The 24,229-nt window shown below is 44.8% G+C and overlaps 1 protein-coding gene across 4 annotated transcripts; it reads right to left on the bottom strand.

Moving 5' to 3' along the window:
• Positions 1-1,098: 1,098 nt before the first annotated feature.
• METTL4 (methyltransferase like 4) lies at positions 1,099-24,195 on the bottom strand. 4 transcript variants are annotated; one of them, XM_040970585.1, is made up of 9 exons: positions 23,875-24,195; positions 22,702-23,074; positions 21,443-21,502; positions 20,304-20,673; positions 17,686-17,755; positions 13,590-13,764; positions 10,226-10,332; positions 9,777-9,868; positions 1,099-2,020 (listed from the first exon to the last, which is right to left on the bottom strand). In XM_040970585.1, exons 2-9 carry the CDS (start codon positions 23,065-23,067, stop codon positions 1,875-1,877), a joined length of 1,386 nt encoding a protein of 461 aa, XP_040826519.1. In that variant the 5' UTR covers positions 23,068-23,074; positions 23,875-24,195; the 3' UTR covers positions 1,099-1,874. The 4 variants fall into 4 exon arrangements, with proteins under 4 accessions (XP_040826519.1, XP_040826521.1, XP_040826520.1 ...); XM_040970587.1 differs by lacking the exons at positions 9,777-9,868; positions 23,875-24,195 and having other exon boundaries at positions 22,702-23,365; XM_040970586.1 differs by lacking the exons at positions 21,443-21,502; positions 23,875-24,195 and having other exon boundaries at positions 22,702-23,365.
• Between the last annotated feature and the right edge of the window lie 34 nt (positions 24,196-24,229).

Raw genomic sequence — 24,229 nt, 5'->3', positions numbered from 1 at the left:
TCTGCACTATCCAAACCACTTGGACAAAACCCTCAAAATATGTACACATTGAGACTCTGGGTTGATGTGAGGTGGCGGTTCCACATCCCTGGGTACTGGGACATGTGTAAAGTTGTGAGTGATATTCCCATTTATTCTCCCCTTCCCCAAGAAACAAGAAATAGCAAATTTGGAAGCAATGAATTCACCCAATTTTCCCTAAACCTAGATCCTTCCCACCCTGATTAATCATGTAATCATTATTAAAATAATTGATATTAGGGCCTGGCGCCGTGGCCTAACAGCTAAAGTCCTCACCTTGAACGCACCAGGATCCCATATGGGCACCGGTTCTAATCCCAGCAGCTCCACTTCCCACCCAGCTCCCTGCTTGTGACCTGGGAAAGCAGTCGAGGACGGCCCAAGGCCTTGGGACCATGCACCCACAAGGGATACCTGGAGGAAGTTCCTGGCTCCTGGCTTTGGATTGCCATGGCACCAGCCGTTGTGGTCACTTGGGGAGTGAATCATCGGACGGAAGATCTTCCTCTCTGTCTCTCCTCTCTGTATATCTGCCTTTCCAACAAAAAGAAATAAAATCTTTTAAAAATATAATTAAGAATAAATTAATTTTAAAGAAACAAAAAAATTTCACCAACAAAATCAGTAAATATATTGGCAAGCTTACCAAATTTTTCAGCCTAACATTTTACTAGTGGATAAGTATATGCCAACACTCTGTAAATCACTCTAATATTTTTCCCAAAATGCTAAGCGAAAGAAGTCAAAACACAATGAACTACACATTGTATAATCCCACTCACATCAAATTCCACAGAAACAAAAATAGTGATAGAAAAGACATCAGTGCTTGCCAGGGAGGAAGGATCACAGGAGCGAACGGGCTGCAAAGGGACAGATGAGAAGTTCAGGAGTAAAGGACATCTTCTCTGTATCACCACTGATAAATGTACACGGACAACTATACATACGAATTCAAATCTGACTTCTGCTATGAAAGTTGGAAATTTCATCATATGAAAAGTAAACCTCAGTTTTAAAATGGTAATTTAGTAAACCAATATGCTTTTCAAAGAATCTTTTCAGTCAAAATATTCCGTTTAGTATTTATTTTTAGAAAAATGTGTACATAATAAAAATACTCTTCACAATAAGTACTGTTTACATTCTGATATTTTTGTAAGAAACATGCTTTTATTTTCCTTCCAGAAAATCAGTAAAATTTTTGGAATCTGAAAAATTATCTTGCATACTATCTGAAAACCCTATAAAACTGCTAGATAAACATAACATACCTATGTAGTAATTGCAAGGTCACTACGCTTTTCCAGAACATAACAGTACACCAGAGGGACAAGTCCGGGTCATACAGGGTCACGTACAGACTCCATGTGAGCAGAACGGAAGCAGTCATTCTGTGCAAAACTGGATAGTGAGTGGTCCTTCGCAAGTGCCCGTTACTGCCAGGCCCTGCAGGTGCCAGGGAGAAACACTGACCTCAGTGTAACCAGTTTCCAGTGTGTAAGAAGCACGAATCTGAACTACTGTGTAAAATGTTCTGACTTTTTACAAGTTAAGGTTCAACTTTTATTTATTTGTTTTTTTAATAACACTGTATGGGCTAAATCCTTGGACGGCACTGTGATTTCTCTGATGCACAGCAGACACTTTCTGAACCTACTCAACAACAGTCTCACCCTCTTTATAAAGACAAACACAGAATATTAATGCGATCAAAAGTTACCTTCACTGTGCTGAAAACAACTCCTGTTATATATATATTAACATACCGATTGGTATTAAAAGGAAAAGTTGATGACATTGAAAGCAGAGGGTGAGGAAACAGCCAGTCATTACTTTAGCGAAGATCACAGTCAGCACCCAGGTGGCAGGGCAATAAAATAATCCACGTGCTGAAATTTCAGAACTTCATTGCCCCAACTGGTCCAACCTGGCTGTAAATTTCGAGCAAACAACTCCAAACACTGCGCATCTGGCTTGATGTAGTCTTTCAGGACCTCTGTTAAAAAAAAAAATTAACAAAGGAATCAATTTTCTTTTAGTGGTTGAGTATAAAAAAAGGGAGGTATTGTACATTTGACACCCATAGGTGACTCTATAATGCCCCAATGCTAGGCATTTCTTCAGATAAAACATTGTTTATAATTGCTCTGTGGGCCTGGCATGGTGGCCTAGCACCTAAGTCCTCGCCTTGCACGACCCCATATGGGCGCTGGTTCTAATCCCAGCAGCTCCATTTCCCATCCAGCTCCCTGCTTGTGGCCTGGGAAAGCAGTTGAGGACGGCCCAAGGCCTTGGGACCCTGCACCCACGTGGGAGACCCAGCAGCTCCTGGCTTCAGATCGGCGCAGAACCCGCCACTGTGGTCACTTGGGGAGTGAATCATCGGACGGAAGATCTTCCTCTCTGTTTCTCCTCTTCTCTGTATATCTGACTTTGCAATAAAAATAAATAAATCTTTAAATATATATATATATATATAAAATTGCTCTATGAGGTTGTCTGGAAGGAATCCATCAAATTCCCTTTATAAATACTAAGGCTGCCTTAGGAATAATTGATTTAGACAAGGTTAAATGAGAATATGTCAAATATTTTAAATGTGTAAGTTTTTCTTTTATTCTTCCTCAGATTTTTTTTTTTAATTTGAAAGGCAGAGCTGGGGAGAGAGGAGGCGGAGACACTGAGTTCTTCCATCCGCTACTTCACTTGTCAAATGGCCACAACTGCCAGAGCTAGGCCAGATCAAAGCCAGGAGCCTGGGGCTGGTGCCAGGTCTCCCAAGTGGGTGCAGAGGCCCGAGCATCTGGGTCATCCTCTGTTGCTTCCCCAGATGCGTTTGCAGGGAGCTGGACGGAAACTGGAACAGCCGAGTCTCAAAGCGGTACCCAGCTGGGCTGCCAGCACAGCAGAGCTTTGACCTGGTGATACATGCACCGTGTTGTTAAACTGCTCTCACAGAATGCTTGCTCACTTGTCTGTTTATCAAAACCAAAGAGGAATTACAAACATCCGGTGTAACTTAGGTGATTTAAAATCTGAGCTTCGTTAGCTTTCAGAAAATCCTGGCATGAAGACTTCTAGTCCTTTTCATTATAATATTATAATTAAGTGCCACCAAACTTGAAAGACAAAAATTTCCCCAGTCTTAGACGACAGTATAATGTTTTATGCATTTCTCTCCATGAATTTAATTCCTTGCCAGTCTGTATTTACATTCAATGTGGTCAAAGGCCAGACTGAAGCAAGATCTTCCCTGTTTTTGCTTAGTCTGTTCAGTTTTGTGCTGTAAAAACGTTAGCATTCCTATCAGGAAACTCTAAATTGGAGTCAGTCAGCAGAAATGTTCATTCTGAGCACCAATTACACCCAGCGCTATGGACGGAAGTAGGAAGCACAACAGCCGTGTTTTCTTAGTATTCACTTTGAAAAGCAGAAGGCGGCCAGGTATTTGGATAGGGGGCTGTATCTGACTTCTTCAACACGACACATCTTTGCTTTTTCTTCTTTCCAGTTAGAAAAAGACAATCAAGCCATGTTATTGTCAGCCACACTTGTTTTTACTTCAAAACAAAGCAAAAGAAATAAAAATTAATAGAAATACTCTATTCTGACTTTCATTAATGATTTTAAAATTAATGCAAATATATAAACTTAAACATGAGCATGAATTGTATGTACTTAGTTACAGAACGCCTGGCTTCAGCAGAGCATACTTCCAACCCAAGCAGGCGGAGCAGGCCATGCCCAGCCAGTCCCTTGTGCTCCAGAAGACAGGGTAGGAACAGCAGTGCACGCCTACTGGCTCAAGTCCTTGCTTTGCATGCACCAGGATCCCATATGCACATTGGTTCTAATCCCAGAAGCCCAGCTTCCTGCTTCCCATCCAGCTCCCTGCTTGTGGCCTGGGAAAGCAGTCGAGGATGGCCCAGCCTTGGAACCCTGCACCGTGTGGGAGACGTGGAAGAAGCTCCTGGCTCCTGGCTTCGGATTAGCTCAGCTCTGACCACTGCTGCCACCTGGGGAGTGAACCAGCAGTCAGAAGGTCTTTCCCTCTCTCTTCTCTATAAATCTGACTTTCCAATAAGAATAAATAAATCTTTAAAAAAAAAAATCAGTGCACAAAATCCTACCAAATATATTTCACTGTTCACATAGAAACTTATACTTAATAAATTAATATAACAAGGAATAGGGACTTCTCCAAGGTTAAAACACATCGTATTTTTAGAAAATTTTTTATGAATTTTCATAGGAGAGTTTAAGAACATTTAACATTTTTTTAATTTATTTTTTCCTTTTTTAAAAATTTTATTTTTGATGATGTTTACACCATTAATTAGGGTGGGAAGGATAGAGGATTAGGGAAAAGTTGGTGAGACCATAGCTTCCAAATTTTCTTCTTCCTGTATCTGGGAAAGCAGGGAGACAAGGGAAGCAGCCACACCCAGCCTCCCAAGAGCCTCAGTACCAGGGAGGAGGAACAGCCACCCCATGTCATCCCAGGGTCCTCCGTGTGCAGCATGTAGGCCCACAGCTGTCAGCCCTGCCCTGCAGGGTCTGCCCCCAATCCCACTTCTCACGCTCACCATTAGGAGCAGTAGCCTAGCAGGGGAGCCTCCCACTGCCCACCTTACATTCAAATTCCAGGTCTTGTGTGTGCTGGTGGGTGCTGTGGCCTACTCTGGCATGACCCGCCTCACCATAGCATTTGCTGGCCCAGCCCAGCCTGCCTCCAGTCTAGCCCTAATGTGGACTGGCTGATGTTGAGGCCCAACCTGGCCTATCTGGCACCCCATCCTGGTTCTCAGATCTGCCTGTGGCTGTTAGGAACAGGCCTGGCCTAGCCTGCTGCCAGACCTGACCTGCATGTATGCTGGCAAGTGCCATAACCTGGCCTGGTCTAGGCACTCCCAGTCATGGCTCTTGCGCTCACCTGCAGGGACTGCATCATGACACAGGACTTCCACGAGCTCCTCTATCAGGTCTCCTCCCAGTGGCAGACCTTGTGTATACTGGTGGGACTTTGGTAAAGACAAACCTTGTCTACCTCCTGTCCTGGCAGGAACAGTGACCTTGCCCAACCGGCACACACCCGTTCTGCTTCTTACTGTTGGGTGTTACAGCCCAGCCCCACCTGGTCCACTTCCATACACAGCACTCATGTGGTTCAGCGGGAGTTGAGACCGAATCCAGCCTACCCTTCACCCTCACTGGCTCTCACATGTACCAGTGGGTGCTGAAGTCTAGTAGCTCAGGCTGGCACACATCAGATCCTGTCCACACCCATGCCAAGGGACACTACAGCCATGTCCAGCCCAGTATGCTGCCCCCATTCCAGCTTTTGCACTTACCAGTGGGAACCACAACCCAGCCAGGGTGTCCCCATAGCTGCCTAACCAGGCCTATTCCCAGCCACAAATGCTGTATGTGTCAGTGGCTGCTCGGACCCAACTCTGTATTACCCATTTCCCCATCTTGGCCTGTCCCATTGTACAGTGTCCTGGCCCACTCCCAGTCCCAGCTCCCCACGGTAGGTGCCGCAGCCTAGCCCTGCCCAGTCTGCTCCTATCCCTGGCTCATGGAAACAGAGATGTGATAGCCAAGCACTCCAGCCTGGCTCCTACACATGCCAGTGAGATAAGGTTGGCCCACCCCTGCTCAGTCCGCTCCCATCCAGAGCCAACCCACATACTTGCCAAGAGATGGAGCTAACTTGCCTGGTCTGACTAACACCCAGGCCTGGATCACATGTTTACTAGCAAGAGCTATGACCCACCAAAGGAGTTTTCCAAGTTTCCCACTAGACCCACTCCCAGACCCAGATTGCACATGTGCCGGTAGGTGCTAGGCCCTGACCCAGAATAGTCTCCCACCTCTGTCCTATGAGTTGGTACATGTTGCAGCCCAGTCCTGCCCATCCCACATTCTATTCTTGGGTGCACCTATTTGTGCTGTAGCCTGGCCTATTCCCAACCCCAGTATCCATGAGTGTCAGCGGGTTCAATGGCCATGCCTAGCTCAGCCCATCACCACCCCTAACTCTTAAGCAAACCAGTGGAAACTGCAGTTCAACATGGGTGGGCCCATATATCCCCCACAGAATGTACCACCAGATCTGGTTTTCTTACGTACTGCTTAGTGTCATGGCCCAGCCTAACATGACCTGTCTCCTATTCTGACACTCACTAGTGTATCCTATGATCTAGCCCTCCCAGGTAGGCCCCTAGCTTTTGTGTGCACTTTGGGTGGTGGGTGGTGGTGGTCGATGCTTACTGGCCCAACTCAGGTCTCCCACTTGAGCAGGTACATCAGTCTGACACAAAAAACTCCTCCAGCTTTCTCCCTCCAAACTGCTGTCTCAGCTTACTTGCAAATACAGTGGCCTTGTCAGTGGAAACCCCTCCAGAAATCCTTCCTCACCTGCAGCATGTTCCCTCAGCGGTCCTCCACATTCCCATACCTCCTTTCCTGAACAATCCATGGTCCCTGTGCCCGGGAGCACATGGGTTCCACAGCCTGGCTTTCCCAAGCCCAGTCCTCTGATGGGTAGGCATGCTGGCTGGGAGCTCTGTCTGCCCACCAGAACCCAAAATGATAGATGGGTTCCCAGACCCAATCCTCTGGCATGTGTGCAGGTCTGGGACCTTACTTCCCATAAGTGCATGCATGAAATCCCAACACAGCCCACGGGCACACCATGCTAGCCTGGGGCCTTTCTCTCCCCCCACCCACCCACCCACCCACCCTTAGGACGGAAACACATGCCTGATTTCAGGCTCACTGACAACCCCCAGCGAAGAGTCCCCAGACCCAAAGCCCATTCCAGAGTGAAGCTGCTGGCAGCTCCAGCTCCACAATGGTGGTTAGAGGTAAGTTTTAAGCATTGTATATAGAATGTGTAGTAATTCAAATCCCTAGAATTATGATTTCAGAGTCAAATACACTGCAGAATTATCAAAGCTACATTCTAATAGCTTTAAACAATCTCACCCTATAACTAAAATATATATACTAATGCAAACTCAAAAGTAAAATATTATGAGTTTTTCTTGCCTATAAGTATTTAACCAAAGCTTAAGAATTACAAATACAGTCTCATATTCTTCCCAAAAATATAATTCCTTTTTAAATGTATTCAATTCCAAAAATATGTTTGTACTGCCATCTACTGGGAATACAACAGAACTGCACCTCACCAATACAGCATCTTTAGGACAGGACTAATCTTTACTATTTAAAAAATTATTTTTCTTGGGAATAATTTTTTAATAGTTTAGGAAGAGAGGTATTTTTATTGCAAAGTCAGATATACAGAGAGGAGGAAAGACAGAGAGGAAGATCCTCCGTCCGATGATCACTCTCCAAGCTAAGCCAATCCAAAACTAGGAGTCAGGAGCCCCTTCTGGGTCTCCCACATGGGTGTAGGGTCCCAAGGATTTGGGCCATCCTCAACTACTTTCCCAGGCCACAAGCAGGGAGCTGGATGGGAAGCAGGGTCACCGGGATTAGAATTCGCGACCATGTGGGATCCTGGTGCATGTAAGGTGAGGACTTCAGCCACTACAGTATCATGCCAGGCCCTTTAAGAATAATTTTTACAAAACATTTCTTTTAAAAAATGTTTTAATTTTGTTTGAAAGGCATATTTACAGAGCTAGAAGGAAAGACGGAGGGAGAGACAGATCTCCCATCTGCTAGTTCACTGTCCAAAAGGCCACAAGTGAAAGCAGCAGCAGAGGCTGAGCCCACTGTGCCACAGCACTTGTCACTACGCCATACACAGAAACTGGTAAACAGCTTTAGCTATCACTTGATAATAAACACTTCTCTGTCTTAACTTTTTAATTTTCTGAAGTAAAACATAAACTCTAAGACAAACACTAAATTAAAATTTGATGCTCAGAACCCGGCTCAAGGGCTCAATGGCTAATCCTTGCTTGCAAGTACTCCAGGATCACATATTGGTGTCAGTCCATGTCCTAGCTGCTCCCATCCAGCTCCCTGCTTGTGGCCTGGGAAAGCAGTCAAGGACGGCCCAAAGCCTTGGGACCCTGCACCTGCCTGGGAGACCTGGAGAAAGCTCCTGGCTCCTTGCTTCAGATCAGGTCAACTCCAGCCATTCTGACCACCTGTGGAATGAACCAGCAGATAAAAGATCTTTCTCTTTGTCCTTCCTTCTCTCTGTAAATCTGCCTTTCAAATATAAATAAATCTTTTTTAAAAACTGACGTTCAGTGATAAGAAAATTCAATAAGAGGAACACAAATAATTTTATCCATTAAATACAACTGATGCCAACTGTAATTTTTTTCTGAAGGAATAATCTCACTTTTCAGTGAGGTCCGACACGGGCAGCACAGAGGTGGATACAGGCCCATGTCTGGAGGTGATTATTCACTGAGAAAGCAAGTCAAACCACAGACGAGCACACAGATAGCCAGCGTCTGCCACTTTAGGGAACTCTACAGTGCAAGCCACATAACAGAAATCCTGAGAGCTACCAAAACAATTCTCTGGGGAATTTGTGTCTCCTTTCTGCTCCGAGTTCATGACCTAACCCATTTCCTACCAAACTGAAATGACAGAGCTGTCTGTGCTCTCCTCAGCCACAGGCTCAAGGGCTTCCACGGGATTTTAAGAGCAGGAATCACCGAGTGAACAAAATACGTTCCTGAAGAAAAATTCCTTGGGGGAAAAAAAACAAATATCCAATCCAGACCTCTCAAGGATTACCTCTCAGGTTTTAAACTCTCTTTTGGAGCCAGTTCCATGGTGTAGGTTAAGTCTCCACCTGCAGCATCTCACCAAATGCCAGCTGCTCCACTTCTGATCCAGCTCCCTGCTAACGTGCCTGGGAAAGGAATGACAGATGGCCCAAGTCCTGGGCCCCTGCACCCACACGGGAGATCCAGAACCTCCAAGCTCCTGGCTTCAGACACGCCGAGCTCTGGCTCTTGCAGTCATTGGGGGAGTGAACCAGAGGATGGAAAAATATCTCTCTGTCTGTCTCTCCTCTCTACCAGTCTTACTTTCAAATAAAAATAAGTCTTTAAAAATTAGCATTTTTTTAAAGATTTATCTTTATTGGAAAGTCAGATATACACACAGGAGGAGAGGGCAAGGTGAGGGCTTTAGCTAGTAGGCTACTGGCCAGGCTCAAAAAAGGTAGTATTTTTACTGAACCTATACTATATGCTACATAATTTTAAATGTATTATAAGCAGACAGGTAATTGGTATGGCAGTTATGACACCACCTGAAATGCCTACCTCCCATGGTTCAAAAATAGCACCACAGGCCAGTGCAGTGACCTGGCAGGTGAAGTCCTTGCCTTTAATGCGCCAGGGTCCCATATGGGTGCTGATTCTAGTTCTGGCACCCATATGGGAGGCCCTAGGAAATACCAAGGGGATTGTAACCACACTCACTCCCACTGCCCTGTGTTCCTGCTTTAGACCAAACAGCGCGCAGGGCCAAGGAGGAGTCAGGGACAGCCCCCTGCCAGCATGCCCAGAGAGCCTCCGAGTGCTCGCTGTGTCTAGGCAGTGACACAGGGAGCAGGGGGACAAGCTGAGGGAAGGCACCGAACCAGTCTGCTCCCTGAGGAATTCCACTCTGAGATCTTAGAACATGAACTAAAAACAAGACATATGTGATTTAATTTCCAAGTCTACAGCCACTCAAACACTACATTCAGTCCTTTTTTTCAATTTGAGAAGAGTCTCACAAATTCTAGTTTACGAAACACTTACCAGCCAGCGGCGGCTTGTGCGAGTGAAGGACACAGGGCACGCTGACAATGACTCTGTGATGTGGGATGGGGGGCAGTCCCCCATCTGCGTTCCTAATCAAAGCAGGACGAAACAGTCAACTGCATTTTAAGCACTTGCATTGATTTTTTTTTTCCTCCCATTCATATATTATCTGATTTCAAAACAAAGTTAAGAACAGATTCAATGAAGGAAATCAATGATTTAACTATTGAGAAATTTCCTATAACTCCCTCCCCCACCAAAAAAAAATTACACACTATATAGAGGTTACAAAACTTCATAAGCCAGGAAACTCATACCTTTCTGCTTTGAGCTCTGTTCAGAACTTCAAAAATGTAATAAGAAAAATCAATGACCACTGTGTTGATAATTTATAAGGCCTAAAAATTAGCGTGCTGACAGATTTCTGGAAAAATCACCTTTCTTACCTTAATGATGAAGCAGTTTTTCCTTGCGTTCTCCCCAGTAACAGAACTTCATAAGGTTTTTTGTGTGGAGAATCTAATGGGAACACAAACTCTCCTGAACTGGTGATCTGATAAGAAAGTGCCAGAAATAAGGTTATTTTTTTTTATCCCTCTAATAGTTCCCTCCCCCCTTAAAAATAATTATTAAACTTTCATATAGCATTTAAAAATGTTAAGTGCAGTGAAATTAAAATATATGTTTAATCTAACACATAAAATATTAATATTCCAATATATGATCACTTCAAAATTATTGAGAAACGTTACATTCCCTCTTGCACTTTAACACTCAGCACCGGCGTGTGCTACACGCTCAGCAGCGCATCAGTCTAGAGCAGCCAGAGAGCAATGACACTGCCTACCACACTACACACGGCAGCGACAGCAGGTTAACACAGATTTCCATGACATGCTCGCTCTTTCTCTTTAAAAATTCATTGTCATCTGAAAGGCAGATTTTACAGAGAAGGAGAGAGAGAGAAAGGCAGCTGTACATCCGCTGGTTCACTCCGCAGATGGCCACACAGCCAGAGCTGAGCTGATCCAAAGCTGGGAGTCTCCACGTGGGTGCAGGGGCCCTGGAGTTTGGGCCATCCTCTGCTGCTCTCCCAGGCCATAAGCAGAAGCCTGGGTTGGAAGTGGAGCAGCCAGGACATGAACCTGCACCCATATGGGAGTTGGCACAACAAGGCAGGAGGTCATCCAGTGTGCCACCCCCTAGCTCCAAGCGTCCTGCTCCTCACTCAGATGTTCTTTCCTGACACTGATACGTCACCATCAATTTACTCATTTATTCCTTCACATAACATTTACTGACTAATGGGCCCGGCGCGGTGGCGCAAGTGGTTAAGGTCCTCGCCTTGCACGCCCGGGATCCCATATGGGCGCCGGTTCTATCCCAGCAGCCCCGCTTCCCTTCCAGCTCCCTGCCTGTGGCCTGGGAAAGCAGTCGAGGACGGCCCAAAGCTTTGGGACCCTGCACCCACGTGGGAGACCCAGAAGAGGCTTCTGGCTTCGGATCAGCATAGCATCAGCCGTTGCGCTCACTTGGGGAGTGAATCATCAGACGGAAGATCTTCCTCTCTGTCTCTCCTCTATATATCCGCCTTTCCAATAAAAAAAATAATAATAAAAATAAATCTTTAAAAAAAAAACATTTACTGACTAATGGCAATCTAGCTAAGGAGATCAAAATAAGGTATCTGTCTTATTTTGATCTGTAAGAAAATGGAGTCATTAAATAGCATCAACATTAACAGAAAAGGAAGCTAAGTGGTAAATAAATAGACAATACCTAGTCCTGAAAACAGCTCTTGGAATTATAAATTTAGAAATTGAATTTTGTCATTTCACTGTAATATGACTTGGTTTTCAAAGATTCATTTAAGCTATTCAAACTTGCAATGTGATTTTAAAAATCAATTCATTAACTTGCCAGGAGGAGATATTCACTGTCAGAAAATCTGTTTCTGTCAACTGTGAAATCCTTTACCCTACCTCAAGACGTCCACAACCTATTCAGCAGTTCCAACACCCTTTCTTCTCTCCTGTTAGTCCCTACTGTGCGCCTGTCCGACAGTAGAAATGCTGGCAAACTCTGATTCCTTCCATCGCCTTTCTATTCAATGCAGACAATCCCTTCTGTTCTAATAGTTCGTATGACTACTTCATAGATATGTCATATATTATGTTTTAAACTCTGAACCTACACATACATTTGATTGCAACTACAAATGAACAGTCTCAACTTTTATATAGTAACACATTACTGAGTTTGATTTCAGAAAATAACCTTTTGTTGACTTTGGTCCCCAAAGCATATAACTGATAGCAAAAATAGAGAACTGATCTACACACATATACACACATATATGTATATATAAAAATGATAAACAGGTCTTTAAAAATTGTACACAGCTTTTAGAAAATATTCCAACAGACTACAAAATACATAACAATATATTATATCCAAAATTAACATACCAGCAGTAAAAAATATCAACCCCTAAGCTGATAATAATGGGGTAAACTTTTTAAAAATCGAGAGCAGTGGGATTTTGTGTTATTCATTTGTTATTCATCTTTAAAAGGATACTTAACAAACTCTGACCTTCTACCTTATTATTCTCTATTTTTTTATTTTTATATACTTGCAGAGGAATTAAAGACCATTCAACCACCCCTAGAACTGCATTCATTTCTGTCAAAACCAAGCATGTCAGCGCGTAAGGCACCGAGAACCTTAGGCTGTGAGCCCCAAGCTGCTGCCTTAGGCATCTCCCCGCATCATCTCCAATGATTTGCCTTTTACTCTCTCCCCTCAGCCATGACAAAGCGGCCGGGCTCATCCCGTGAGTCTGCAGGGAAGAGGAAGATGAGAGAGACCACTTCTGTGTCTGGCAATGCACAGATTCTCCTGAGTGTTATTTTGGGTTTTTTTTTTAAGATTTTATTGTTTTTTTAATTTTTATTGGAAAGTCAGATATACAGAGAGGAGGAGAAACAGAGAGGAAGATCTTCTGTCCGATGGTTCACTCCCCGAGCAGCTGCAATGGCTGGAGCTGAGCCGACCTGAAGCCAGGAGCCAGAAGCCTCTTCTGGATCTCCCACACGAGTACAGAGTCCCGAGGCTTTGGGCCATCCTCCACTGCTTTCCCAGGTCACAAGCAGGAAGCTGGATGGGAAGCGGGACAGCTGAAACAAGAACTGGTGCCCGTATGGGATCCCGGCACATGTAAGGTAAAGGCCTTCAGCCACTAGGCTACCGTGCCAGGTCCTCTCCCAAGTTTTTAAACTGGAGACATCAAAGTTTTTCTTTAAATCCCATTTTGACAGCTCCCTGACTGATTTCCTAATGCCAACACTGAGGACACTACTAGAAAAGAACAGAAGAAACAGGGGAAAATCTTTGAGAATAAGACAACTAGAGTCTTTATAAGCGTAAGTTCCAATAAGACCATGTTGAAGAACATGGGCAATGATAAGCATGGAGGGTTATGGAGTACAAGCATGTGGCAAGGTGGGTTAAACCTCCACCTAGAATGCTGGCACTGCAAATTACAGTGCCAGTCCCAGCTGCTCTGCTTCCAGTCCAGCCCCCTGCTAGCAAGGAAAGAAGTACAGCCGTCCAGGTGCTTGGGTGAGACCAGATGGAGCACCAGCTCCAGGCCTTGCTGGCCAGCCTAGCCACTGGGGGTCATGTGGGGAGCAGCAAAGCAGGTGGAAGATGTGCATCTCTGTCTGTCCCTCCCTGTCTCTTTGCTTTCCAAATCAACAAAATGAGAAAGAAGCAAATACCCCCTTCATGTGCCCCACACCAACTTACTTTCACCCAGTGCCATTCCACAGCCATCCCCACAGACCAAGAGGGATACAGCTCTTCCTTTACAAACCGCAGGTGCTTCTGCCTGTTGGTCACCCAAGTAACAACAAGGCAGTTTGGGGCAGCCAGCTCAGGGACAGGGATCTGCTTTATTTCCGATGGTGACAAATAACTGTATCTAAAAATAAACAGGGGAAAATGAACATAATTTGTTTAAAAGGGAAAAAAAAAAAGAAAAAGCAAGAAAACACCCACAAATGCGACACTTCCAGCGTAGCTAAGTATGAAGCCACAGTGACATCTAGTGGACATATTGTTACACATATCAGAAATAACTTCATCTTTCAAATCAGCATGTTTTTTTAAATTTTATTTTTATTTTTATTTTTGAGAATGTTTATATAATTATTCCAGGTGGGAAGGATCGAGGATTAGAGAAAAGAGTTGTGATCACAGTTTTCAAATTTTCTATTTCTTCCTCCTGCACCTAGGAGAAGCGGGGAGATAAGGGGAGAAGCCATACCCAGCCTCCCAACTGCCCCAGTACCCAGGGATGAGGAATGGCCACCCCACATCAACCCAGGGACCCAAATGTGGCGCATGCTCCAAGGGTTCTGCCCAAGTGGTTTCACTAGTTCTGAAATGCTGTCAGCTTTGCCAATCCAAGCATGAGGAACCCCTTTCAATGTCCATTTGCTGACACAGTCATCAACTTTAAATTCCAGTCGTCCAGATTGTGCTGTCAGGCCAGCTTACCTGGGGCCCGCCTGATCCCACCCCCAGGACTCATACGAGGTAACCACCACGCCCAGACTGATGGCCCGCCCAATGTCAGCATCCACCAGCAGGTACTACAGCTTAGCTCAGCCCAGACAGCCCTCAGTGCCGGCCCTAATGTGGACTGGCTGCTGTTGTGGCCTGAACTGGTCCATCCTGCATTCCTTCTTGGTTCTCAGATCTGCCTGTGGCTGTTAGGAACAGGCCCAGCCTGGCCCACCTCCAGACCTGACCTGCATGTATGCTGGCAAGTGCCATAACCTGGCCTGGTCTAGGCACTCCCAGTCATGGCTCTTGCGCTCACCTGCAGGGACTGCATCATGACACAGGACTTCCATGAGCTCCTCTATCAGGGCTCCTCCCAGTGGCAGACCTTGTGTATACTGGTGGGACTTTGGTAAAGATGAACCTTATCTACCTCCTGTCCTGGCAGGAACAGTGACCTTGCCCAACCGGCACACACCCGTTCTGCTTCTTACTGTTGGGTGTTACAGCCCAGCCCCACCTGGTCCAAATCCATACACAGCTCTCATGTGGTTCAGCCTGCTTTACACCAACCTTGGCTCTCATGAATACCAGTGGGTGCTGCAGTCTGGCCCAATTTGGCACACACCAGACTCTATCCACACCCATGTTGAAGGTCTGCAGCCATGTCCAGCTCAGACTGGGAACCCCTACCCAACCGGTGCATCCTCTTAGCTCCCCAACCAGGCCTGTTCCCAGATACATATCTTGCACATGCCAGCGGGAACTGCAATTCCACAGGAGTGAGACCACATACGCCTGACAGATTCTGCCCCCAGACCTGATCCTCTCATGTGTAGTTAGTGTCACAGGCCAGCCTAACATTACCTTCCCCCTGTTCCAACTCTCATTGGTGGGTGCTATGATCTAACCCTGCCAGATAGGTCCCCAGCCCTGGCTTTAGCATGCACTAGTGAGTGGTATTTGGTGGTAGTAGATGTTAACTACCCCAGCTCACGTCTCCCACATGTGCTGATGCTTCAGCCTAACAGTTAAAGATCCCCGTCCCCCCCTCAAAACTGCTCAGTCTCAGTCATTGCAAGTCTCGCTTACCTGCAAGTACACTGGCTTTTTCTATGGAAGTTCCTCAGTAGTCATTCCTCATCTGGACATGAACCCTCAAGTCCCCACTTGCCCCCTCCTGCGCCATCCCCAACACCTCTTTTAAACCTACACTGCCCAAGTCCCCCAGAGCATTCTACCAGGAGACCTGGGGGCTTCATCCGGCACCACTGGCACCTGGGCTGCCTGACCGGGGCCCACCCGCCACAGCCATGCAGGTGGGTTGAGACCCCCAGAGTCCAGCACAACCCCAGGCCTATCCCAGCCCATATTTTTAAAATCACATCTTAATATGTTACACTCTGTAATATTACTATTTATGATATATTTTCTCTCATTCAAAATTAAGCAAATATTGTTTATGCCACAGTCTGATGGTACAAAGGAAACTATCACAATGAGTCTTGAAGCTAGTGTCTCAATAACCCAGACCAGACTCTACAAACACCACTTACTTGACACTAAAAATGTTTTGTGAAGTTGGAATGCCACAATCAATTTGCTTCTATAAACATCTTCATTCCCCAATTACTCACATATCTTACAGAAGTGCTGAACCCCTTGTGTCTCCTGTCATCGCACCGCTTCGTCTGCAACCTCATCTCCACTCTTGCACATCCCAACTCTCAGACTAGCTACCTCCTTTTACACTTTCCAATCAATCCTCTGAAATCCTTACATTTCTATTTTTAAAGATACTATGCAGTATGCATCTCTACTTCCAAATAAAACACTCCCAATGAAGCTTTTCAATATACATCCTTTTCCTGTACTTACCATGTTATGATACATTTAAATGTAAAAAAGTTAAACTTGAAACTTACACTAAGGGACTATACTATTGTGATAATATGGGGAGAAATAGCAAAAAAGAAAAATGGGGAGAACTGGGAGGGAGGAGGTATGAATCCCTATACCTACAAAAATGTACTATGGAAAACAATAAAAGAAAAAAAAACTTTTTAAATCTGGCGGGGGGGGCGGGGGGGCGGGGGGACGGGGGGGCACCACCAGGCCATATAGGTGGCCATTTAGGGAGTGAACCAGAGGATGGAAGATCTTCCTTGTGTGTCTGTCTTGCCTCTCTACAACGCTGCCTTTCAATTAAAAACATAATAAATCTTTCTAAAAATGGTGTTGTATGAAAACAAATTCTGTAGTGTGCATGCCCTTGCCACAAATCACATGATACCTAGCTATCCTGCTGGACCACCACTGACTCTACAGTATCAAGTGATCATGACTCTCGTCAACACTTAACACACCCAAGGTCAGTATTCGCCTGGTTTCCCACTGCTGCCTCAAAGCTTTTACCTCATCCACCTGTGCATCAAATCCCCTCTCCAGAAGGGATGCTTTTTGGCAATGCAGACTCTACTGCTGCCTGATGAATCCCTCTCCTCACTCTCCATATACGATGAGGACTTAAGCTCGGATATGTAAGCATGGGAACTAGATTAAGGCCCGGGCTGCACCCTACCACTATCATCTTGGTAACCAAGTCCTAGGCTTTGGGTGGCCAGTGCGCCCATAACGGTGCCAGACTCTGCTTGCTGGCCACCTGGCGGCAAGCTATGGAGGATTTAGGGTATGTAACTGCTGTCCAGGGACATCCATGGATAAGCCCAGTGTGAGTGTAGGTGAGGGATGAATCCTGGGTGATTCACAGCAACAGGGTCCCAGAACTTTCTGACAAGCGTGGGGACTGAGACCTGGTGGTTTGGAGGAGAGTGTCTATAAGAACTACTTGGGCCAGATTGATTCACCAGACCATATGGGAATCCTGAGATAGGCTGTTAGTGTAGAGTATCACTGACTGCCACATACCAGTCCACACGAAAGCTACGGCTGGGGGCCTGCCCTGCTTCCCATCCAGCTCCCTGCTGGCAGCCTGGTAAAGTAGTTGAGGATGGAAAAGCTGGGAGCTGGGAGCGTCTTTCTGGTCTCTAACGCAGGTACAGGGTCCCAAGATTTTGGGTCATCCTCTGCTGCTTTCCCAGGCCACAAGTAGGAAACTCTATGGGGAATGGAGAAGCCAGGATACAAACTGGCACCCCTATTGGATTCCTTTACTTTTAAGGGGAGGATTAACCAATTGAGCCACCACTCTGGGCCCTGAGTTGTTTCAAGTAACTACTATTATGAAGTAATGCTTACAATGCTTTCAGTTAGAACATACAAAAGAAGACCATAGTTTTTAAAAAGTTTTGTCTATTAGAGAACTCATTCCACTTACCTGTGACTTCTTTTAACTGATTTGTTTTTCCATGGTGGATCTATAACAATCACATCAAATGTTTTCCTACCTGAAAACAAAGACACAATTCAGAAAACATTCTCTGTAAATGACCTCCTTAAAAATTAGAAATATACAGCCAGCATTGTGGTATAACACCTCAAGCACTGCTTGCAACACAGCACCCTACATCAGAATCCTAGCTACTCCATTTCTGATTCAGTTTCCTGCTAATGTGCCTGGGAAGGCATCAGAAAATGGCCCAAGTGCTTGGGCCCCAGCCACACAAGGAAGACCAGGCCAGAGTTCCTGATTCCCAGCTTCACCCTGGCCCAGTCTTGGTCATTTGGGGAATAAGCCAATGAATAAAAGATGGGTCTCTCTCTTTTTTATTTTTTCTTTCCATCTCTCCCTGTCTCCCCTTCTGTCTCACACTTTCAAATAAACGTATCTACCAAAAAATTTTTTTTCCAAATAAAATATATTTTGGGTAATTATGTGTCTAGTGTTCAGTTCATAGAGAGTAAAAATATATCTGGTTCAGAGGGCTGACACTCGGTGAGGCAGATGAGTCAGTGGGAACAGGATGTATACAGGAACTCTACTTTGTGTATCAATAATGCTGTAACCTAAAGTCGCTTTAAAAAGGAAAAAACTATTATGCACCACTTGCTTGAAAATCTGGTAAAAGCTATAATTAGTAATAGCTGTGGAAATCAGTATGCTTAAAGAATTGCAAGTAAACCTGCCATATGATCTAGCTTCCCACTCCTAGGAATATACCGAAAAGAAATGAAAACTACATGTGAGAAGGGGATCTGTAATCCTATATTTACAGCAGCACAATCTACAATAGCAAAGACATGGAAACAATCCAGGTGCCCATCCAAAGAGTGGTTAAAGAAACTGTGGTACATCTACTCCATGGAATATTACTCAGCCTTTAAACAATGAAATTATACCATTTGCAACTAGATGGTCCCAAGTAGAGACCATTATGCTCAGTGAAATAAGTCAATCCCAAAATTACAAATATCATATGTTCTAATATAAGGAAACCATTATGTAAATTGTAACTTCAATAACCCATTCCATCCTGGTTTTTTTTTTTTTTGGCTGCATCACATGTGACCTGATGTTTTTGATTCATTTCATTTCTTCCAAATACTTTCTTTTCTCTTGTTTCTTTTCTCTTTTCTCTTTTCTCATGGATCCACACAGTGGCATCATTTTATCCAAAAGGCTTCTGTGTTTTCTTTTTGTCATTCATACGTTGGTTATTCAGCAGCACATTTTTTTGTTTTGTTTTGACTCTATGGTGATGTATCTTTTTCCTCTTTTTGATTTTGTTTTAACATATCTGTTGTTGACCTTTGTTTTGTGGCTTCTCATTTAAGGGAATGTATAGTGATGGAGCAATAGAGACTACCATGTCCAGATGTGAGAAAACAGTGCAACATGTATCCCTACTTCCAAATCCAGGAAGGACTTCCAAATCCAGGAAGGACTCCCAGTGAAGCTGTTGGACATGTCTAGAAAATGGGATGCTGCACTGTCTGACACTGTCTGTACCAGCAATGTCAGGGCACACTTACAACAGACGGGTGGGCCCGACATGATAGCATAGTGGTTAAAGTCCTCGCCTTGCACGCACCAGGATCCCACATGGTCGTGAATTCTAATCCTGGTGGCCCTGCTTCCCATCCAGCTCCCTGCTTGTGGCCTAGGATAGCAGCTGAGGATGGTGCAAATCCTTGGGACCCAATACCCACATGGGAGACCTGGAAGAGCTCCTGGCTCCTGGCTTCAGATTGGCTCAGCTCCAGCCATTGCACTCACTTGGGGAGTGAACCATCGTATGGAAGATCTTCCTCTCTGTCTTTCTTCCTCTCTGTATATCTGCCTTTCCAATAAAAATAAAATAAATCTTTAAAAAAAAAACCAAATAACAGACTGATGCAATTATAACTCCTTATGAAGGACTAAACTATTATAATAATATGGGGAAAATCAGTCGAGGGGTGGGAATTTGTGGGGGAAGAATCCCAGATTCTACAGAATTATAGCATAAAATTCAAAATTAAAAATAAAAATTAAAAAATACAGAAAAAAGGAAACATATAAATCAGGTAGAGCCTGGATCAGATTATATAATTTACATAACCAAAAAATGACCCTTAGACATAGGTATTATCATATCTATTTTACACATTAGAAACTGAGCCCAGTGTGATAGCCTGCTAGCTACAGTCCTCACCTTACACACCCAGGATCCCATGTGGGAGACAGTTCATAACCCAGCAGCTCCACTTCCCTTCCAGCTCCCTGCTTGTGGCCTGGGAAAGCAGCGGAAGACGGCCCAAAGCCTTGGGACCTTGCACCCATGTGGGGGACTCGGAAGAAGTTCCTGGATCCTGGCTTTGGACTGGCTCAGTTCCAGCCATTGTGACTGCTTGGGAAGTGAACCAACAGATGGAAGATCATTCTTTCTGTCTCTCCTCTCTGTAAATCTGACATTCCAATATAAATAAATAAATAAATAAATAAATTCAGATGCCCTCTTAACTTTTAAGACTGCAGAAAAACTACATTTAGTAATAATAAACATAAATACTTACTATTTAGAAGTGGTTGCATATAAGAAATGTCAGACAAAAGAAAACTGCTTTTTGGCGGCAGCAAGTATTTCTGTCCCATCAAAGTAATCATTTTTGTAAATCTAGAGCTGTTTTCAACAAGCCGTGAAAATAAATCCTTCTCTGTAACAGACAAGTCATCCTCCATCAAGTGTAACGTCTGAAGTTCAGTCTCATTGAGCGAAGGCAAATGCTTGGCCATGGTGCATAACCCTGACAAGCTGCAGGTATCAGCCGGTAACGTGACAGGCTCCCCACGCCCGTCCTGCTTTTCAGAACGTGGATTAAGAAAACCACTTTTGAGCCCCTCTTGAATTAATTGCAAAGATCCATCCAAAATCAGCTCCCTGATCTATAACGAAAAAAAATTAAGTACAATGAAAAGACACTGACATTAAAAGAATTTTTAAGTAAATGGGCTTATTCAGTTCAAGTTTGGACGTTTGAGATCCTTCAAAGCTTCCCATTGAAACAAATAACAGGTAACAAAAAACTCAGCTTTTACAGCACTCATGCTTTCTTTGGCCACCACCTTTTTTCCCCTTTTATTTAAATTTCAGGGAAAGAGAGACAAAGAGACGTTCTACCCACTGGTTCACTCCCCAAATGACCACAACAGCTAGAGCTGGGCCTGGCAAAAGTCGGGAGCATCATACAGGTGCCTCACATGACCGACAGGAGCTCAGGTACCCAGGCCAGCAGCCACCTGTTTCTCAGGCTCCTTACCAGGGAGTCCGAGCACAAACAGAATAACCAGGATTCAAACCAGTGCTCACGTAACACACTGGAACTGTAGCAGAAGGCTTCACCCACTGCACCACAATGCCTGCCCCGTTCCACCATCAGAACATAAATTTTTTTTTTATCAATGGAGAATGGGCTTTCCTAAGTTCCAAAATCTCCAATCAATATAGCATAAATTTAAATTTCTTAAACTGATTTATGAAGTTGCAATAAAAAATTTATTTAAACTATTCAATACTATAAAAATAGCAAAACAAGATAAAATTGTAACCCTGATTGAAAAATGACTGATTTGGAAGAACATCTTTATTCATGTTGTCATTCTGCACTACTTTGCGTTTATCTTCCCATATGATCAAAGAACATTTCACACCTACCTTTGTATGGTATTCCATAGCATCCAATTCACCTTGATTGAAAAAACATCTTTTGCGCTTCTACAGGTAGATAAATCACAGAGGAAAAATTATGTTATACACCATCACAATATTGAGATTTTATTTAAATATATTAATATTTCTTTTCTGTTATATTTTTACATTATGTATCTCAGTCTTTAAGAGATTATACTTGGGGGTCTGAAGCAGTAGCCTAGTGGCTAAAGTTCTCGCCTTACACACACTCCAGGATCCCATATGGGCACTGGTTCTACTCCCGGCAGCTCCACTTCCCTTCCAGCTCCCTGCCTGTGGCCTGGGAAAGCAGTCGAGGACAGCCCAAAGCCTTGGGACCCTGCACCCACGTAGGAAACCCAGAGGAAGCTCCAGGCTCCTGGCTACGGATGGGCATAGCATCAGCCATTGTAGCCACTTGGGGAGTGAATCATCAGATGGAAGATCTTCCTCTCTGTCTCTCCTCTTCTCTGTAAATCTGACTTTCCAATAAAAATAAATAAATAGAGACAACAGTTATATAACAAAAAATCTCTTTCAGGAAAAAAATAACTGTAAAAACATTCGATTCACATAAACGCCTGAGCACGTAGAGTTCTTGCTTGCTTGTTTGATTGCTTTCAACTCACAAACATTCAATTTCAATCCAACTTTACCGATAAATAAGCAAGTTGTGAAATAAACAACTTGGCCTGTTAAAATTCACAGACTGTTAGGAAAGAGTTAAAAATTACTCTAGTGTCCACTAATGCCATGACGCTGTGGATTGTCGTGGATGTTATGTTGGGGCTTTTGATTGGCCGGGATGACATTCTGCCGGCTCTACCTTCGGACGAGAGAAGGTCTCCCCAAGAACCCATTGAACTTATCTGGACAATAAGATGCTGGACTCTATGCTTGGTATATGCTTGCAATGAAAGAACCTCAACTGAACTTGAACTGTGGCAATGTAGCAAGGTGGAGGAATCCACCATGGGGGGAGGGTTTGGGGAGGGGTAGGGGGGAACCCCAGTGCCTAAAAAGCTGTGTCACATAATGCAATGTAATAAAATAAATAAATAAATAAATAAATAAAATGAAATTTTTTTTTTAAAAAATTACTCTAGTTATGCCAACGATTTCTTATTGCTCTCTTGGTTTTTCTTTATGCTGAATAAATCACAAAATATTTGTGATACCAGGACACTACATTTGCTTTCTTCTGTAGGAAGAAAAAAAAAAACAAGAGTCTTAAAACTTTCTACCTTTCCAATAACAGAAACGGAGTTTTCCTTTTTGTCTTCTTCCAGATCATGCTTCCCATCCCTTTGCTGGTACTCCTGGTGAGCAGCCGGAGTTATATAAGGCTTGGTGATATTAAACAGTTCAGCTCGGAAAGTGTATTTTTGTGTGAACGTTTGACAACTTCCTCCACCAACAGTCGGCGGCTTGGAGGAGGAGTCAGCAAGGGCACGTGGAGACTCTGCTGGGAGAGAGTCCGAGGGGACGGCAGGGGGCTCGCTCTCACTGCCCCAAGGCCCGCCAGGCTGGCCAAGCTGATAGTTTATCTTGGTAAGGAAAGAAAGATGATCCAGCAACCACCCAGATGACAACTGGTGTACCACTGCCATCTCCTTCCTTGAAAAAAGGAAAACAAAAGCTCAGTTAGAAGAAAAACCCAACTTTCCAGCACACACAGGGAAATACGACATGAAATTCATTTTAGAGGCAGGCAGACAAGGACAGACATCTTTCAACCGCTGGTTCACTCCCCAAATGTCGGGCTAGTCCGAAGCCAAGAACCGGAAGCCAATCCGGGTGTCCCACGTGGCTGCCTGAGCTACTACCAGCTGCTGCCAAGCGATGCCCGGGCAGGACACCTGGGCAGGGAGCAGGCTAGCAGGTGCTGGAATCAGGCACTCCAATACTGGGTGACCCAATAGGGGTGACCATTTTTATTATTTATTTTGTTTCACTTTACGTGAAAGGCAGCGATACACTTTTCAAAAGATGGCTTGGAGTGCTGGAGACAGCTTTCTAGAGCTACTACACTGGTGAACTAACGAGGGGACAGAACAAGAAATAAGTGGCTCATAGCACAGTAACTGTGGCATTTAGAATCCAATTTTTTTAACTCTCTGTATAAGGAGTATGATCATGATTTAATTGAGCCTCACAGTTGCCTTTTTTTTTTAATGGCCCTCCCGTTTAAAGAATCAAATGATATTATTGCACGTGCAATGCAGTGTTCAGCTAAAGGCTAAACAATTACTGCTACTGCTGAGGACGCGCGTCCCCAACTCCTCACGTTCACCAGGTCGGGGCTGAGCGCGAGAGGAAGAGCTAGGGGCACAGAAACCCAGACGGGAAATCTCCAACACTGAGCACAAGGCTGATTTGCCCGACATTGTAAGTCCACGGCAGAAGTGTGACAAGACCTCTTCCCACGCCCGCCACTCTCCACGTTTGGGACAACGCAGGTCTCGGGGTTCAGATGCGAGTCCCCACTGTCATCCACGGTGCTCCGTGCGATCCTGACCCCGGCGTCCTGCCCGCGGCCACGTCCGCCTCCAGCAGCCGCGCGCCCGGTCAGAACACGCCAGGCCGCCCGCCCAGGCGCCCGGCAGCACCTTCCGCACCGCGGCTCGGGCGCCTCCTCAGGTCTCCTCTCAGACTGAACGGGGCGCCGCCATGCGCTTGTACGGAAGCGCGTTTCCCGGCGACACGGAGCCCGGGGCCCTTGCGAGCTAACTCCGGGGTCCGTCCGGCCGCACCGCGCGGACAACACTTACA

This window comes from Ochotona curzoniae, unplaced genomic scaffold (genome assembly GCF_017591425.1).
Source record: "Ochotona curzoniae isolate NIBS_2020 unplaced genomic scaffold, NIBS_Ocur_1.0 scaffold_4812, whole genome shotgun sequence".
NCBI classification, from domain to species: domain Eukaryota; kingdom Metazoa; phylum Chordata; class Mammalia; order Lagomorpha; family Ochotonidae; genus Ochotona; species Ochotona curzoniae.
Note: the sequence above shows the minus strand (reverse complement) of the source record. Positions and strands in the feature narration are given on the sequence as shown.